The sequence below is a fragment of the Pan troglodytes genome, chromosome 12 (assembly GCF_028858775.2).
Source record: "Pan troglodytes isolate AG18354 chromosome 12, NHGRI_mPanTro3-v2.0_pri, whole genome shotgun sequence".
NCBI classification, from domain to species: domain Eukaryota; kingdom Metazoa; phylum Chordata; class Mammalia; order Primates; family Hominidae; genus Pan; species Pan troglodytes.
The window spans coordinates 98,582,398-98,596,638 of NC_072410.2; the positions used below are offsets into that span (position 1 = coordinate 98,582,398).

General features: G+C 39.5%; 1 protein-coding gene and 1 non-coding gene across 19 annotated transcripts in view; both read left to right on the top strand.

Moving 5' to 3' along the window:
* The window catches only part of ITSN2 (intersectin 2), a 152,231-nt gene that overhangs the window by 70,462 nt on the left and 67,528 nt on the right, over positions 1-14,241 (top strand). For 9 of the 18 annotated variants that reach the window (XM_024354234.3, XM_024354239.3, XM_024354240.3 and 6 more), the window contains 3 exons: positions 412-551; positions 1,897-1,977; positions 10,871-11,007. In XM_024354234.3, coding sequence (XP_024210002.2) covers positions 412-551; positions 1,897-1,977; positions 10,871-11,007 — 358 coding nt within the window. The remainder of the gene's footprint in view (positions 1-411; positions 552-1,896; positions 1,978-10,870; positions 11,008-14,241) is intronic. The other 9 variants (XM_024354236.3, XM_024354241.3, XM_063790063.1 and 6 more) reach the window with 1 other exon arrangement.
* On the top strand, positions 12,978-13,108 carry LOC112208272 (small Cajal body-specific RNA 21). The gene has a single exon (XR_002942686.1). It is a non-coding gene; the product is annotated as a small Cajal body-specific RNA 21 (non-coding RNA).

Sequence of the window (14,241 nt, forward strand, 5' to 3'; positions counted from 1 at the left end):
GGAAAGCTACTTTAACTATAGTTTCTATTAATTGAGTATTAACTGTGGACCAGAGTGTACAATGGCTTTATATCCATCACCTCATTTAATGTAGTATGATGCTCATTGTATAGATGAAAAGCCTGAGGATTCGATTGGTGAAGCATCTTTCCTAAAGTAGAATTTCACTTCAGGTCCTAGTCCTTTTGAATGCAGAACCAAGGCTTATAACCATTTCCTCTGATGCTCTTTCCAGCATATAATCTGGGAAGTGGAAATAACAACTGAGTGTTTTCTCTTGTACTGGTCTACATTGTGTATACATCCTTCGTATTGGTCTAGTTACATCAATCTGACCAAACAGTAAATGACATGCTGGTAATGACATACGAACTTCTGCAAAATGTAAACTGTCTGATGTTTGTTTTTCAGATTCAGGGGTCAGTTTACTTCATAAAAAATCATTAGAAAAGGAAGAATTATGCCAGAGACTTAAAGAACAGTTAGATGCTCTTGAAAAAGAAACTGCATCTAAGCTGTCAGAAATGGATTCTTTTAACAATCAACTAAAGGTATTTATTTTTGATACTATTTTTAGGTAACTGCCTTCTTACCTTCATTATTTTGATTTAATAGAATAAATAGCTAAAGCTATTATATGTATTACATTTTCATAATTTTATAATTTCAACTATACAAGAATTTCAAGATTGTTTTTAATGTTCTAGTTATATGACATAGTGTCATATAACTAAACATATACTTTATCACAGTTTCCAATTTTTGATGACTATGTGCTGTTTGTCTTGGCATCTATACATTTCCAGAACAATTGCCTTTGTCAGTATTACAGAACTGATCTCAGCCAGCGTTATCCTAGGCAATTTTCAAAAATGAGAAATATGGAAAATTTGAAATAGTTTAGGTGTTAGAGGCTCTTTTAACACAGTTTTTATTGTTTCCTTGTGAAGTGTAATTTAATTAACCTTTGTTAAATAATGCAATAATCAGTGAAATCTAGAACAGAATCTGGCACTATAAACTTTGCACAAAAAGCAAGTTAATGATTCATTGTTTGCCGCAGTGGCAGAGCAGATGTCCAAAACATAGACTGTCTGCATACCATTCACCACAGTATTCATTGTACACTGAAGCCATACCTATGAAAGAAACTAAAAACCAGGCTCATGGCATAGAATGTAAATTTGGGAATAGTCTCAGTTATTCCTTTGCTAACAATATAAAGTTTCCAGAGCATAAGGTATTCTCTGTAAGAAATAAAGCTTTTCATAAAGCTTTTGTATAAGAAATCTCTCTCTTCATATGGCTTTTATCATGCTGACTTATTTAGAATAACAACAGCAAGTATAGAGTAAACAGCATGCTAAAGAAAGGACAATATGGTGGCTTCAGGTAAGGAAAGGGAATTTGAGGTGAACAATGTTAATAATACACTTTACACAAGCATATATTCAGTAGAAAAAAATTTTATAGAAAACCAAATCATTTGTCATTGCTGGTTAGACAAGCCAGCCAACTTATCTTCCCTATATTATTTCTTTAAAAAATCTACATAACTGGGTATGGTGGCTCATGCCTGTAATCCCAGCACTTTGAGAGGCTGAGGCGGGCGGATCACGAGGTCAAGAGATCGAGACCAGCCTGGGCAACATGGTGAAACCCCATCTCTACTAAAAATACAAAAATTAGCTGGGCGTAGTGGCATGCACCTGTAGTCCCAGCTACTCGGGAGGCTGAGGCAGGAGAATCGCTTGAACCCGGGAGGTGGAGGTTGCAGTGAGCTGAGATTGCGCCACTGCACTCCAGCCTGGCGACAGAGTGAGACTCCATCTCAAAAAAAAAAAAAAAAAATTCTGTACGTAGTTTAATTGGCTTTTTATCTGCCTTATCTTACAGTGTGGGAATATGGATGACTCTGTTCTTCAGTGCCTTTTGTCTCTGCTAAGCTGTCTCAACAACCTCTTCCTCTTACTTAAGGTTATTTTCTAATATCTAGCTTCTTTTCTTTGAGTTACTTTGCTGTTTTATTTTTTTAAAACTAGACTATTCTTTGCCTTTATCTGAGTATCTTTGTTTGAAATAACATATACAATATAAGCCTTTTTCTTTCTGCTTGCTTGAATATCCTTCTGCTATCTGACTGCCTGTTTGAGTCTAATGCCAGAAGTCAGTAAGGTTGCCTGTCACAGTAACCTTTCTCAAAAGAAGTCCAGGACACTTAGAAATATAATCTGGTTCCTTTACAACATCCCTGTGAGTGGGTTAACTGATAAAGATGATTACTAACTCAATTCAAAGGAAAATGTGAGATTAAATCACTTACCCATATCACTGAAAATCAGTGTTTAAAATAAAACTTAATACTTTATGAAATCTAGGGCAAGTTTATGTCATATATGCACCAAGCTGCTTCCTAATACTGTTGTAAGGACAATTTTAAAGAACCAATAATGCAGGGGCAACTTTAGTCAGGTCTAGTTACCAGGCTCATATTTAGACATGCTTGCACATCAGATAAAAATGTTTAAATTATATAAATATTTCTCTTTGCCATGTATAACGTAGATTATTAAAAATATTTTAATAGAGCTTAAAGAAATGTGCTTTATGTTTACTGCTTGCTGACTCTAGTAGATTTTGACTACACATTTTACTCAGTACTAAAATGGATGGCAATAGGGCAGTTGCCTATATGCATATATATTCCACAGTGAAGACAGAAACATGATAAGTAGAGTTCATTTGTTACCTGAGCAAAGTAGGGCAAATTGGAAAGATGGTAGCAGCAGGGGACCCATATTTTAGCCTTTATGGTTATGGCATGAATGGCCAGATTATATGGTTTTTAGAACTTTTGCTACAGATTGCATAGAAACTAAACTAAGTTTCCTCATCTGTAAAGTGAAGTTTAATGATGATTTGTGGACTGTTCTCCCTCACAGAGTCTGATTCTTTGAGTTAGCATTTGATTCTCCACAGGCCAGCCGTTATTCTTGTCCCTTGTTTTACTTTGTTCCTTCTGCTTCCTGCCTTCCAGACTTATACTGCTTATTGATACTTTCATCAGAGCAATTTAGGAAACTAAAGAGATATGAAATCTATACTGTCAGAGCAGTCAGGAGACTGTGTTGTCACAGAAAGCAAGAAAAGAGGTCTTCTGTAGTTACTAGAAAATGATACAGAGTTATTAGTTAACATAGTGCTAAAAAATATTGGCCAGGCGCGGTGGCTCACGCCTGTAATCCCAGCACTTTGGGAGGCCGAGGCGGGCGGATCACCTGAGGTCAGGAGTTTGAGACCAGCGTGGCCAACATGGTGAAACCCCGTCTCTACTAAAAATACAAAAAATTATCTGGGCATAGTGGCGGATGCCTGTAATCCCAGCTACTCAGGAAGCTGAGACGGGAGAATCGCTTGAACCCGGGAGGCGGAGGTTGCAGTGAGCCGAGGTCGCACCATTGCACTCCAGCCTGGTCAACAAGAGCAAAACTCTGTCTCAAAAAAAAAGAAAAAGAAAAATATCCATTGAATTTGTCAAAAAGAAAACTTTTGAAGACCTTGCTAAAAGTGCCATTTCACTTGAGTGATAAGCAGAAGCTGGATTGCAGTGGATCAGGAATGAGTAAGAGTTGAGGAAGGGTTAAGTGAGTAGCAACAACTCTTAGAATGAAAAGAAAAAAGCATGGGGGTCAAAGGAAAATCTTTTTTTTTTTTTTTTGGTTTAAGAAAGACTTGAAGGAAATAGTAAAGAGAAAAGAAAGGAGGAGGCAGGGGGAAAGAGAGAAAGATTGAGATTGTGGTAATTGATGGAGCAAAGTCCCTGAAGAAGCAGATTAAGATGGAATGGAGAGCACAGATTAAAGGATTAGATAAAAAGAATACTTTCAGTGTAACATACGGGGAGAAGATGGTTATGAATGCAGTTAAATTTGTTGGTAGAGAGTAGGAAGTTGACAGTAAAACGGGAAAGGTTCCCTTGTCCCCCTTGAAGGGCAGGTGATGGGGATGTGGCTCACTTCTTCAGTGCTCCCCTGCTCAAACCTCTAGGGGAGCATACAGATGGGCAGGCTGTGGGGCTCTGACCCCACGGCAGTGTCTAGGGGTGAATGTTTACAGCTGAAGCCCCAGTGGGGGTGTGTTACAGAGTGCTCTTTTAGTTTGCCGTCTATAGGCGGTTCGTGTTACCCAGCTCAGTTAGACCCCCTTCCTTATCACAAGGACAGAACAGAGGGATTTCTGTATCCCAGGGTTTCTTGCCTTGGTGTACTGGAAGAATTGGATCACACGTGGGCTTGGAGAATGAATGCAAGGTTTTATTGAGTAGAAGAAGTAGCTCTCAGCAGATGGGGGAGCCAGAAGGGAGACGGTTTTACCCTGGAGTCGGGCCGCAACCTGATTTCTCATTGCTCTGGCTAAACTCCGCATTGTTCCTCTGGTCAGTGGCCTGCTGGCCTGCTGGTGCCTGTTGACATGCTCTTCCACCGGCGTGCTCTTGATGACCAGCTGCTTGTGTTGTCTTCTGCCGATGTGGTCCTCATGACGTCCAGCCACTTATGCCTTTGCCTTTTTAGGATCTCGGGTTTTTGTAGGCACAGGATGGTGGCGTGGCAGGCCAGGGTGGTCTTGGAAGATGCAACATTTGGGTGCAAAGGCAGGAGTGCCTGTCCTCACCTAGGTTCATGGGCATAGGCCCGAGGCTGAAGCCCTAGCCAGGGACCCGCCTTTCTCTACCCAGTACTTCCCTGGCCCACTCCCATATCGACAGCTTCAAGACTTAAAATCAGAGGTAAGTTGGACCATCAGACAGAATCTTCCTGGGTAGAGGAGGACATGATATAACTCAGCCTAGGCCAGAAGAAGAGGGGTGGAGATGCAGGAAGTGCTATTGGTTTTTTGAGATGGAAAGATGAGAGAGCTGCAGTCTGATGGCCTAATGAGGCAAGGTTTATAGCTGGTAGTGAGGAGAATGGATGGAAGATTAGGAAGTTTCAGGAGAGAAATAGGCATGAAATAGACATCTCAGTGCAGATACGCAAGCTTAGTAGAGGAAAACCTAAGTGTGCTGAGCAATGTTGAATGTCTTTTTGAAGTTGGAGGTGATGTATTTAAATTGAAAACAGTATGCCTAATTGTGTGATTTTTCCTCACCAATGTTCAGCTGTTTAGGTATAAGCACAGAGGAAGCTGATGAAATAGGTTCATGGTTCATACAGGTTTGAGGTTTTAATAGACATGCACAAAGAGAGAGGGACAAAAGAGTTACAGATCTTGACAAAAGCATTATGATCAAGATGAGCTCTGAAACATGAACTAGACATGAAGGATGTGAAGAGAGGAAGGGGTGTTAATAAAGAAAGAATGATGGGAGTCAACAGAATGGTCTCAGTGAGGTTGAAAACCTATTGATGGCTGGGCGTGGTGTCTCACGCCTATAATCCCTGCACTTTGGGAGGCTGAGGCGGGTTGATCACCTGAGGTCAGTAGTTTGAGACCAGCCTGGCCAACATGATGAAACCCCGTCTCTACTAAAAATACAAAAAATTAGCTGGGTGTGGTGGCACGCGCCTTTAATCCCAGCTACTCGGGAGGCTGAGGCAGGAGAATTGCTTGAATCTGGGAGGTGGAGGTTGCAGTGAGGCAAGGTTACGCCACTGCACTCCAACCAGGGCAACAAGAGCAAAACTCTGTCTCAGAAAAAACAAACAAACAAACCCTATTGATATAGATGTACCAGGTATAAGAAAAGTTCGAAGGGTAAGAACTTACATTTGAAGAATGGGATATTTGGTCAATGGTAGTTCTGTTTCTGATTAGTAAGACTCAGGGTGTAATAATGGGAATGATGGATTAAGTAGAGTTAAAAAGGTCATTGATGAAGAGATCAGCCTGAGACTTGAGGTTTGGATTGCATCATTTATGTGGATGTCAAAGACTTAGAGAATAGTGAGGTGAGTGAATGACCAGGTGACTAATAGATGACAATAAAAAGGAAGGAGAGAATGGTATTGCTGGATGGTAGGAGCCCCAGAAAAGCATGGAGTTGCTAAGAGTGAGGGGGAAATAACCATCTGAAAGTGGCAGTGAAGAGCAAGGAAAATACTGTAGTTATCCTCTGACCCTGATGTAAATGGAGTATATGATAATAAACTGAGAGAGGACTAGCAGAAAAATAGTATCCCGAGGGATCAGCCAAGAAAGTGAAGAGGGAAGAGAATTTTCGTTCAGAGAAGATTGGTAGCTGTATGATAGTTTCCTGATCACATAGAGGAAGTTCCAGGAGAGTGGAGAGGTTTGAGGAGAGAATGAGTAGGGGATTGGGTCAGATTAAGGGATAAACAGCACTGTAGAGATAAGAATTCAGGTGATAAGAAATGAGAAGAAAGGCTGTGTCTTATCAGTAGGTGAGATGGAACTGGTCCTGGTAGTGTTGGAGCAGGACAGGCACTTAGTTCTGATGCTGTGGTCCTTTGTGATAGTAGAGCACCGGGGTTAACCACCACTCCTTTAGGCTACTTGTAGTGACAACAGAAGTAAAATATTTCAATTATTTAATTTAGAATGTTATGTTTTACTGGAACCTGCAATATGCATGTACAGAATTAATAATTTTTACTCTTTTGGTCAAGTTATACTAAGACAAAGCCAGTGGATTCAAAAGTGAGACATTTGACAGGCCATTATACCATTAAGAAAATTCACACATCTGGCCAGGTACTGTGGCTCACGCCTGTAATCCCAGCACTTTGGGAGGCTGAGGCGGGTGGATCATGAGATCAGGAGTTCGAGACCAGCCTGGCCAACATAGTGAAACCTCATCTCTACTAAAAATACAAAAAATTAGCCGGGCATGGTGGCAGACGCCTATAGTCCCAGCTACTTGGGAGGCTGAGGCAGGTGAATCACTTGAACCCGGGAGGCGGAGGTTGTAGTGAGGTGAGATTGGGCCACTGCACTCCAGCCTGAGCAACAGAGTGAGACTCCGTCTCAAAAAAAAAAAAAAAGAAGAAAATTCACACATCTTTAGCAGTGAAGTGCAACGAAAACTACTGGCCTAGGAATCTAAAAAAATGAACTCTAGTCTTATCCATGCCACTTGCCAGTTGTGTAACGATCTGTCATTTACCCTCCAAATTTGCTTTCTTCCTTTACAAAACATGCTGACATTATCTGCCTGTCTTCTTTGCAAAGTCTTGTGATTAAATGAGATCGCATATAGATGGAAATGCTTTGTAAACTCTTATATACGAATATACAAATATTTTTGTTATTTGTGAAAAAACAAAATTATTTTCCCCCACTCTTCTTAAGAAAGGGATTGTCAGAATCTCCAAAATATCTTTAGTATTTTGGAAAGTCAACCAGTGTTGACTTGAGATAATGATTGGGGAAATGCTTGTCCATAGAGGGAAAGTAGAATCTGTTAATGGTAGAATTGTGGTTTCCTTCAAGGAGTTAGGTCTTAACCCTATGCTTCCAAGGATCTGGAGTAATCTACATTAGTAATACCCCTCCAGGTGGCATAACCTGCCATGACCAAGTTGGATTTACCTCAGCCATACAAAGATGATTTAACATACAGAAAAGTTTAATGTAATTTACTATATAAACAGACTAAAGGTGAAAAAGATTATGCTCATCTCATTAGATACAGGAAAGGTTTTTGATAAAATATAATATCCATTTATGATTTTAAAAGTAAAACTTATTAGCAAACTAGTAATAGAAGTTCCTTAACGTAAAAGAGATAATCTATCATTCTGTTAAGATTGAGAACAACTTGGCTGGGTGCAGTGGCTCACACCTGCAATCCCAGCCCTTTGGGAGGCCGAGGCAGGTGGATTGCCTGAGCTCAACAATTCACGACCAGCCTGGCCAACATGGTAAAACCCCGTCTCTACTAAAAATGCAAAAATTAGCCGGGCGTGGTGGCATGAGCCTGTAATCCCAGCTACTCGAGAGGCTGAGGCAGGAGAATTGCTTGAACCCGGGAGGCGGAGGTTGCAGTGAGCTGAGATCGCGCCACTGCACTCCAGCCTGGGCGACAGAGCGAGGCTCCATCTCAAAAAAAAAAAAAAAAAAAAAAGATTGAGAACAACTCTTAATGAATTCTGATTGGTTTATTTTTTTCTTGCTTAACTATTATGTGTAGCAAGGACCTCCTGGAAGTAGTGACTTAACCCAGAGGAATAGGTCTAAGGATAGGAATTTTTACATCACCATAGTCAAATAGAGGAAATACTTGGCAGGCTTTGTGGTGCTCTTTAAATCTTACTAATTTGCATAGACTATTGTTTATGCATTTTTCATGTGTCCAATAAATATTTATTAAATATCCATATTGTACTAGACTCTCTGTTGGCTGGAGACACCTTGATGAAAGACAGTCTTGTCAAGAAACTCACTTCAGTGGAGGAGGCAATCATATAGTTGGAAGACACTATGATAGAGGAATATACAGAATGGCACAAGGAAGCTCATTAACTCTGACACTGCAGGGAATAGGGTTAGTAAAGGAATACTTAGAGCTCTATTTTAAAGGACAAGTTGGAGGGCTAAGCCTGCAGCCTTGTTGAGATCAGACATTAATTTGGCTCCTTTTTACTCTCCTTTTAAACTGAGTACTCTCCTCATTTTTGACTTCATCCAATAATAATAACTAAGATTTACTGAGAACCTAGGTGCTCTGCACTATAATAAGCACTTTATATGTATTAACTCATTTTATCCTCACAACAACTCTGTGAGGCACGTATCATAACAGGCTTCCCCAACCCGTGGTCCACAGGCCACATGCAGCCCAGGACGGCTTTGAATGCAGCCCTACACAAATTTGTAAACTTTCTTAAAACATTATGAGATTTGTTTTTGCAATTTTATTTATGTATTTATTTTTAGCTCATCAGCTATTGTTAGTGTATTTTACATGTGGCACAAGACAATTTTCCCTCTTTCCATGTGGCCCAGGGAAGCTAAAAGATTGGACACCCTTGTACCATAATTAACCTCATTTTACTGATGAGGAAACTATAAAATAACTTTCCTAAGGTTATATAGCTAGTGTACAGAGCCTGAGTCAAGCCTTGTTAGTCTTATTCCAGACCCATGCTCCTCATCACTAAACCACCTTGCTTCTCTATATATTGTAACCACTATATTCTTCTGCTTTTCAATAGAATTTAGAGAAAGGTACAACAAATAAAACCCTAGAAGCTGAGAGCTGTGGAAATTCTGCTATAAAAGCAGTATGCATTATTATTGGCTTAAGTTGTAAATGTTTTGCTCAGACATGTTGGACATAGTCTCTGGACAGCATGCTGTACTTAGATCAAATCTACTATTTCAATCAAGTAAAAGGTTCACTTATAAAGTAGTTATCTCTGAAAAGAAATGGAGTTTGGAGTTGTGTTATTGTGTATAGGTTGATACCAAAAAACATTTTTTACCAAAACATTCTACCCAAATATTGTCCAGCTCTCACCTTTGCCATGAAGTTTCTTTTGATTACTCTTAAGTCCCCCCGCCCCCACTTCTTTCCTCCAGCCTCCTTTTTCTACTCTCTCGTTCAGGATTCTGTAGATTCCAAATGAAAGAAATCTAGTTCAAAATAGTTAAGCTAATGAGTGATTATTAGAAGCATCCTAGGACCACTAACTGAATCCATGGAAGGGCTGCTGGACAGGGGCAGTTCCTAGGTCTCCGAGCCATGATATTGAACATTCAGCTTCTATAGTACCCTTTCTCTCCAGCTCAGTCTCTAATCTGTACTTCTCTTTTTTCTGAGTTGATTTTATTCCTATCCCCAGGTCTTATTTGGTTGTGAGGCAGCTCCAGGTTTACTTTATCCCAGTTTAATGAGCTGCAGAAAGGTTTCTTTCTCCCCACTTCAACATATGTGAATCCCAGGAAAATATTCTGGGCCAGCTTGGATTATGCTTATGTCCTTTGGACCAGTCGTTTCTGAGCAGGGAAGTAAGGTGCTGTGATTGTTTAGGTCAGGAATAAACAATTGTGCCTGATGGGAATGGGAGGAGCTCTGAGTTTGGCAGACCTTTTAAAACCACGTAAGATGTTGGGAGGAAGGTGGAAAGATCAGTTTCCCAGAGGAAGGCAGGGTGCTGTTGAAGAAGAGGAAGAGAAAATGCTGAACAGATAATCACAAGTTCCTGCTAAGGAATTTACCTCTGCCCTGCATGTTGACACTTGCCTCTACATTGAGATTGTGAACTCTTTAAAGACAAAGTCTGTAGACTTGGGAGTCAGCCTTGTATTGGATCCCCTTGGAACGCTTTATAGCACTTAGCATACAACTAGATGTTCAATAAGCAGTTGTTTATTTCAACTCCTGTTTGGAATGCTTTTCATTATTTTGGCTCATGGTGGTCATGATTTTAGGCAGACATCTTTTCCATTTTTAGTTTTGAACTAAATTATTTAATAATTCTGTGTTTAGTTCAAGATGATATTGGATAAAAATAACTTGATTAAATTACATATGTCAAAAACATGACTGAACAAAATTTCTCTTCAGATGTTATAACAAGCAAATTATTCCCCCATATTTTTAATGGATTGCTTTTTTTAATTGAAAATGATGTACCAAATCAAAGCATCGGCTTGTTAAAGCTTCTGTGTTCCGTAGAAATGAACTGATGGAAAAGTAGATTATTTTAATGTGTTTATCTCAGGAGCTATATGGTTTAAATACTTAAGGTTTTTTTTATCATCTAGATATTTTTTAAAACTTTAAATCTTTTAAATTTAGTTCAACTTGCTATAGGATTTTTATCTTTTAATGCAAATGCCACGTTAATACATATGACAAGCATATTTAAATCATTCACGTATTGACTTATTTTCTTTTTCTCCTTAGGAACTGAGAGAAACCTACAACACACAGCAGTTAGCCCTTGAACAACTTTATAAGATCAAACATGACAAGTTGAAGGAAATTGAAAGGAAAAGATTAGAACTAATACAGAAAAAGAAACTAGAAGATGAGGCTGCAAGGTAATATAGCTGATATATTTATTGTGCTATATTGCCATTAGAATTGTAATTTTGTTGCTCATATCTTTAGTTTATGAAAATTTAAGGAAAATAAAGGGATTATCCTAATCAGATTCTGGATCTCGTAAGTTCAATCCTTTTAGGGATCAAGTTTGCAGTAACTGATTTTATTTTCTACTAGTGAAAAATAACAGACTTTGGAGTCAAACCTGTATTAGAATTCTTGCTCTTCCACTTACTACCTGGGTGACCTTGGTTAAGTTATTTTATCTTTCTGAACCTCAGTTACTCCATCTGAAAATAGAGACAATAATGCATATCTCATAGGTAAATGTATTAAATAAAATAATACAGCTGGAACTGGGCGTGGTGACACACGCCTGTAGTCCCAAGCTATTTGGGAGGCTGAGGCAGGATGATGAGTTGAGCCCGGGAGTTCAAGGCCAGCCTGGGCAACATAGCAAGACCTTGTCTCTTAAGTTAAAAAATAAAATAATATAGCTAAAGAGCCAAGTATAATTTGTTGCACATAGTAAACACTCATTCATTCCATCTTTCCTTGGTAAATCTATTAGTTTCCTGAAAGATCATAAAAGCAGAATACTTAATTGTATATAGTAATACTGAATGTAGAATGCCACATTGATGCATTTCTCTTTTTATCACTTGAGATATATTAATTGCCTCCATTTATAGTAAGGAGAAGTAAGACATTTGTGGTATCTGAAGCCTAGAATTATTCATTTAGAAACTTTGCATGGTATTTTTCTGCCATTAAGATTGTTTTTCTAATACATTCTTCTCTTTCTTCCAAGTTTTCTAGTATCAGAAAGTAGTTTAATTAGTTAACAAATATGGATGAACCAGTATTTTTTTGCCTTGGTAAAGAGTAGATGAGTAATTTCTATGAAAAAGCTAATAGTTACTAGGGAGGCAAGGAAGACACATTACCATTTAGCAGGCCTCTATTCTTAATGGTTTCAAAGTAGCCACCTCCAACACATTTTTTTGAGTGGCTATTGTTGGCTGTGATGCTGGTAGACTTTGGATTACTCCTCATAATTCTAATAGGAGATTCAGACAGTTAAACGAATAACTGTAATATTGTTTACTCCTAGACCCCCATTTCTTTATTTTGAGACAGGGTCCTTGCTCTGCCACCGAGGCTGGATTGCAGTGGCATGATCAGGGATCACTGCAGCCTCGACCTCCCCGGCTCAAGCAATCCTCCTGCCTAAGCTCCCACTGAGTAGGTGGGAATATAGGCATGCACCACCACTCCCTGCTAATTTTTTTTGAATTTTAATAGGGATGAGGCCTCTCTGTGTTGCCCAGGCCGGTCTCAAACTCCTGAGCTCAAGCGATCTGCCCACCTTGGCCTTCTAAAGTGCTGGGATTATAGGCATGAGCCACTGCGCCTGGTGATCTAGACCCCTGTTTTTGTGGCCTCCTAACGAGATAATAGAATAATATAGAAGTAGAGAAAGTAAAGTTCAAACGAAGTAGCTCTTACAGCTCTTATTTACTGCTTAACTTGTACCACTTAATTACATAAGGGAGCTGTGCAGTGGTTCCACAGCTAATCCTTATGTCAGAACTTTCTGTTGACATATGCAGTTACCTTAATCTTTCTTCATCGTGTTCACGATTCCTTTCAGGCCAAAAGATTATACTAGTTATATGCGTTTAATTTCATTCATCATCCTTGCACATTAGGTAGTAGAGAAGAGAAATCAAAGAGAGCGGAAGTGCATATAGAACCTACTCAGTCTGAAGCTGGGTCTTAGTACCACATCTTGGTTTGATTGGCCATTTGCCCGGGTATATTCCCTTCTTTTCCCCAAGGTATTGGTAATAGGTTTTCACATTTTAGTTGTGGCCTCTTTGCCCTTTGCCCAGCTTCTGAGGCATCCTGTGGCACTGGACCGGTCTCTCAACTACTAACTCTTACATAAAGTTTACCAGAATTCTGGCATGATTTCCTGCAGGTTGAGCCCAGCCAAGTACCACCACCCCTCAGTAAGCCTAGAGTAGAGGGGCCTGACATCCTTTCCTTAAATTAAACAAGGAGCCTTATCCAGGTTGTCCTAGTCTCATATTTATGTGGCCATGATTACCTGGCAGGAGGAGTTGATGGAAAGAATGAAGAGCTTAAAAAATATATAGAAAATTTTAATTTAATGAGCTCTCTGGTTTTTTTGTTGTGCTAAATATGTGCTAAGTACTCTGATAGTGATATTTATAATGCTATAAAAATTCAAATGAAAGCTAATTGGGTATTAATTACTAGGCTTGGAAAAGTGTTCCAGAAAGTTACAGAGGAACTGAGAAAGGGGATATTCGTTGAAATTAAGTGAGAACTGCAAGAGAAGCATTTTCCTCACAGGAGAACCAGAAGTCCGTTTTGAAAGTTGCCGGAGGAAGCATTCTATGACATGATAGAGGATGAAGGAGGTTTGGAAAGTGTTGGAAGGAATCTAGTAAATGGGCTAGTGAACCAGCAGTATGAAGTCTGAAACAGTTGAGAGATAAGGAGAAAGCATTGATGACTAAGGGCCTACAATATTTTGAATTATCCAGGATTTCGAGATTCCTTCAGGAATTAAGGAATAGAGATGTGGAATTATGCCAAGGTTCCCACTTTGGAAGGGTATATATGCTGACAAATCTCAGGAATGTTTCCAGCTGTAATCTTCACTGCCCTGATAGTGCTGAGGCTTGGAGAAGGTGCTAAATTTAAGTGGTGGCAGCTCTACCTCTGAGTAAGGTTGTGAAAATACATGCAAAGGAGAACTATAAGATGCATGAGTTCTAATACTAAAATAATTGATCACAGATCACCTTGACTGGCTGGAAACCAAACTGTAGCTGTGTTAGATTTCATTGAAATGTTTACCAAAGCACGTGGACCTAGAGAGGAGAAATGCTCTATTATCTAAGCAAACAAAAAAGACTTTTTGAAGTAATAATATAAAAAGTAGACTGGGCGCAGTGGCTCATGCCCGTAATCTCAGCACTTTGGAGGCCAAGGAGGGAAGATTACTTGAGGCCAGGAGTTCCAGACCAGACTGGGCAACATAGCAAGACTCTGTCTTTATAAAAAAGAAATTAAAAAGTTGGCTAGGTATAGTGGCATGTGCCTGTAGTGCTAGCTACTTTGGAGGCTGAGGCAGGAGGATCACTTGAGCCCAGGAGATCCAGGCTGCAGTGACCTGTGATTGAACCACTGTACTC